This window comes from Azolla caroliniana, unplaced genomic scaffold (assembly GCF_043228905.1).
Source record: "Azolla caroliniana isolate FFs.n. ecotype wild unplaced genomic scaffold, voAzoCaro1.0.p SCAF_270, whole genome shotgun sequence".
Taxonomy (NCBI): Eukaryota; Viridiplantae; Streptophyta; class Polypodiopsida; order Salviniales; family Salviniaceae; genus Azolla; species Azolla caroliniana.
The window spans coordinates 16,602-21,963 of record NW_028230705.1 but is presented as its reverse complement, the minus strand read 5'-3'; the positions used below and the strand labels follow the sequence as shown (position 1 = coordinate 21,963).

Genomic DNA, 5,362 nt, shown 5'->3' with positions numbered 1-5,362 from the left:
AGGAGTAGTGCTAGTACCTCATCGGCGAGAGGTACTTCCAATGATGTTGCCTGGTGGATCAGCCCTTGGAAAGCATTCATGTGCTCCGCCATGTTGGAGCCATCTTGGTACCGGAGTCTTACTAGCTTCCGAAATACCAAAACTTGATTAACAACATTTTTGTTCTGAAACATAATGCCGATCTTCTCCCAGAGCTCATGATCCTTGCTCTCTTCATTGAAGTTTTTGTATAGACTCATGTCGATGAAGCACCGTATATACGTCGTTGTCTTCATGTGCATCACCTCCCATATCGTGGCATCAATTTTGTCTGGTCTCTTGTCCCCGAACTGAACCGGCAACCAAAGATCTTTAACCACGAGCATGTCCCTCATCTTCGACTTCCACACTGAATAGTTGGAGCCGGTGAGCTTGAACATACCTCCCAACGAATCGTCCATTTTTCTGTGTCGTTTCGCTCTGATACCACTTTGACATGTAATACGTGGAATAATCTCCGGCAACAACCGAAGGGTAAATCACTTGATACAATCAAACACAGAAGAAATGGGAATGGAGGTAAGTGCACGAACAAACAAAAGAGAATACACAGGATATTAACGTGGAAAACCCTGATATGGAAAAAACCACGGGAATCCACAGACTCCAAACTATCACTATGTAAAGTAATACAATAGGGAGCACAGAGGCAACGACCTCTTGCTCACAATCTTCGCCTCGCGGCGGTTACAACAGAGACACAATCTTTGTATATGTCGCTCTCTCTCTCTCTCTCTCTCTCTCTCTCTCTCTTACGCACTGTACAGAGGTTACACCAACAACTCTCACACGTTATTAAGTTTTCCCTAGGTCATATTTATACTAATATGACTTTTGGGATATTTACAAATAAAGCCCCAGTGGGCTCTCTGGAACATATTTACATATATGTCCCTTCCATCCGATGAGAGGTTCTCACCAGGCCTGCAACATCCGATTCTCACCGGGTTTTCCTTGCCGGGTACTCGTCATCCGGTTCTCACCGGGTCTTCCGTTGTCGAGTACTCGTCAACACTGTTCTTCTCACTTCCCATCCGGAGGGACCTATTTCCTAACATCCTCATGTAATTGATGTATAGAGATTGTTGAAATCGTGTGGGATCCCAAATCCTTTGTTGGAGTTTTAAGAGACTTGGACTATATTGTGAGCTTTTCAATAGTTCTTTTTCTCCAATTAATAGTTGGGTTATGTAGCTCAAACCAAGGAAGACCAAGAACTAGGGAGTGCTCTAGACTACTTACGATGTTGAATGAGATGACACTTTGTGCATTCTAAGAAACTATATTTCGAAAAGGAATCCCTTCAAGAACTAGTTGTGCTTTTTCGAGCATTCCACACTTACCATACATATCTACTAAAGTGTTGCCAAGTGTATTGTCCTTCTCTAACAAACCACTACAAATGATAGTATTATGAATATGTTTTCCCTTGTCTCTCTCTCCTATGCTTCCACAGGACTTCAATATGCAGAGAAAAGTGATTATGTCTGGAAACAGTCCTTCATTTTGCATTTGTTCAAAACAATTTAGCGCTTTATGACCTCGTCCATGTTGGGTATATCCTGCAATCAAGGAAGAGCAAGATATGACATTTCTAGGAGGTTTCTATAAGTGCGTTACATTTCGCATACATATCAATCAAAGTATTTCCCACCCCTATATCCTTTTTAAAAAGGGACCTATTGACAAATATTTCATCAATTCTTTTTCCCATTTCAATATCTCTTGTTATGCCACAAGCCTTTGAGATGCAAATGAATGTAACAATATCAGGAGAGAGGCCCTCAATTTGCATTCATTCAAAATAGTTTAGTCCTTCATGAACTTTCCCCTGTTGGGTATAACCTATTATCAATACATTCTATGAGATCACATTGCAAACTGACAATCCTTCAAATACTTCTTGCGCTTGTACACACATAACACACTTCATGTACATATCCATCAAAGCATTACCAAGCACACTATTCTTTTCCAATAAGCCTCTATTCACAATCTCCTCGTCAAGTTTTTTCCCCTCTCGCATAGCTCCTATTATGCCACAGGACTTCAAGAGAGAAATGAAGGTGACCACATTTGGAACCAAGCCCTCACTTTGCATTTTTTCAAAACAGTTGAATGCTTGTTGGAATTGTTTCTGATGAGAATATCCAAAAATAAGTGCATTCCAAGATACAACATCATGAATCAGAAGTTCTTTGAGAATCTCTTCTGCTTTAGCAAGTACACCACATCTCACATGACACATACATATCCACCAAAGAGTTTCCAAGCACAATATTTTGCTCTAATAAGCCCATATTATTAATCTCATTATGAACTTTATTTCCCATCTCTACGTCTCCTATAGTTCCACAAGCCTTCAAGAGACAAACAAAGGTGACCACATCTAGGGATAGGCTCTCACATTGCATTTTTTCAAAACATCACAATGCTTCATGAGCTTTCCCCTTTCGGACATACCCTCCAATGAGTGTAGACCACGAAACTACATCTTGAATGGGGAAGTCCTTCAAGCACTTGTTTAGCTTTTGCAAACTCACCACATCTGGCATACATATCTATTAATGCAATGTCGAGCACAATATCCTTATCCAACAACCCACTAAGAACAATCCCACCATGAATTTGCTTGCCCTTATTTAAAATCCATGCTTTACGGCAAGCCTTCAAGATGGAAATGAAAGGGATTTCATCCAAAGAGAGGCCCTCAGTTTGCATCCTCTGGAAACAATTGAATGCTTCATGAACATGTCCATGGTGCACATACCCTGCAATTCATGCATTAAATGAGTATACATTTCCAAAAGGAAGGTCATCCAGAACTTGTGCTTTTACAAGTGCACCACATTTGCCATACATATTGATTAAACTGGATGCTAAAAAGGGGCTCCTTTCAAGTAAACCAGTCTTCTTCAAAATTTCAGGATGCAACCTAATACCTCCACAAATATCCTTCTTATAAGTACAACCCTTGAGTAGTGATATGAAAGTAAATGTCTCAACATAGTTTCTCTTTATTAATTCCCTTGACGTGGTACCATGCCTTTACAAAGATCTGTCTTTTTAGCTTCAACAAATATTTCTGTATCATTTTTTTCTAATTACTCCCCTCAACATATTTTATATTTACAAATACCCATCTTTGTAGCACAAACCTTATGCAATTACATGAAAGTAAATGCCTCTGAATAATTTCTCTTTACAAATCCCCTTGACATTGGCTCAACATACTTTTAGAAATATCCATCTTCTTAGCTTGAGCAAATATCTCATATGATTCTTCTTTCCTAATTGTAAAATCAAGATAAATTTGCACCATTTATCCTTATTAATGAATCCTCTTTAACATGTTTGCCCATCCTGTCTTCAAAAGCCTTGTAATATGAGTTTTGGATGGAGTTTGCCATATAGTTACACACATAGATTGACACATGCGTGATATTCATGATATTCTCCATGCGTGATATTCTTAATATTCGAGAATACAAAATGGCTCAAAGAATATTATAAACCCATTCGTTTTACAAAATAAATATAAAAAAATTAATTAATTCGTTTTTTAATTTAAATAAATTTATTTCACCAAAAAAGGAACAATTATTCAGTGTCATGAGATTTTATGAAGCTTATTTTAATTAATTAAATTTAAAAAAACGTATATTTTTATATTAATTATAAAGATATGATTATGTATGTGAACTTTGAAGTCCTATTTTTAATGTCAAGATAAAAATATCCATAATTTTTGAGGGAATAAAAAGTGAGAAATCAATGAACTTTTATTTTATTTTATTTATTTATTAAAAAAACGAATGCTTATAAGATATACATTCATTATAAAAATTAGTAGTGTCAAGTCCCTCTTTTATTATCCCTATTTATTGGGAAGTTCCTTTTTTAGTATCCTAAGAAAATAAAAAGAGAGAATTCATGTACTTTTTTTTTTTTTTTTGCTAAACGAATACTTGACCACCCATTCTTATTTGTATTTGTTTGAATTCAAATGGAAAACTCAACGAATGCGAATATGTCAATCTATGGTTACACATATCATGCATGTACATCAAATACCATGTCGACATCACACATATCATCATCGTTGAGTTCATGTATTATCCATATTATTGGTGTACATTATATAGCACGTTGTAAGCCGTCCGTTATCAGTACCTAGATGTATTACCCATATTTTTTGTTATACATCATATAACATGGGGGCCATCATCATCATCATTAACCCCCATGTTATCATATAGCATGTAGAAATTGAGCCTCATACCACCATCTTCATAGACTTCATGTGCATTGCATACCATGTATGCATTACACATATCACCATCATTACCATCAATTACAAGTACATCATATGGCTCATAGGCCATAACATCATCATTATTGTTAACTACATGTATTGCACATATCATGCTTATACATCATATAACATGTTGGATCACACCTCATACCATCATCACCATCATGACTGATTGCACTCATTACCCATATCATGCTTGTACATCATAAATCATGTAGGCATCAATAAATAGTGTCGTCATCATCGTGGCCATCATGTATTATATATCGCACGCAAGATCACACATCATACCACAACAAGCATCGACTTCCTCATTAATATACTTGTATATTGCCTCTAGTAGAAGTTAATAGAATTCTTCTCTCTTTATTGCTTGTTTTCTTTCAGCCTTCTATATGACAATTGCATGGGCCTTTTACTACAGACCATTGTTGAGAATCGAACTCAACTTCCCGTAGATAGGTTTCACACTAACTTATGGACATACCAGGCTAATTTTGTAAATAGTAGAAAGGGTACTTGCCCTAGCTCAATAGGTATTTAAACCAACTCTTTGTAACTTGGTTATTGTTGGATGTATTTCTTTTGGTTTATGTATTATACAGTTCACCATCTCTCTCTCTCTCTCTCTCTCTCTCTCTCTCTCTCTGTTTTGATACACACACACACTCATCTTCCGCTGCATTACACCACCGACTCCATTTCTTTACATGGTATCAGAGCGTGTGGTAGCTTGATCCAAGCCCATCACATTTACGTGTGTTATGTTCAAGCTCGCATACAGAGAAGACCGACTTATCACTGTAGCAACGATCTGCACAGTTCGCATCAAGTGAAGAGAAGAAGAAGTTCAACATGAACACTCAAATGGGAAGCGCTCTTCCTACTGAGAAGCTAGACAGAACGAACTTTGCATCTTGGGAGTACAAGATGCATCAGTACCTTGTCAAACAAGGCTATTGGAGCTACATTGAAGGACTTCACGAAACGCAACCCAACCCAACACAC

General features: G+C 37.2%; 1 protein-coding gene across 1 annotated transcript; it reads right to left on the bottom strand.

The window, feature by feature from the left end:
* Positions 1-1,900: 1,900 nt before the first annotated feature.
* On the bottom strand, positions 1,901-3,361 carry LOC147848659 (pentatricopeptide repeat-containing protein At2g13600-like). The gene is made up of 3 exons (XM_087338245.1): positions 3,274-3,361; positions 2,503-2,810; positions 1,901-2,326 (listed from the first exon to the last, which is right to left on the bottom strand). The coding sequence occupies exons 1-3, from the start codon at positions 3,359-3,361 to the stop codon at positions 1,901-1,903; spliced, it is 822 nt and encodes a 273-aa protein (XP_087194371.1).
* Between the last annotated feature and the right edge of the window lie 2,001 nt (positions 3,362-5,362).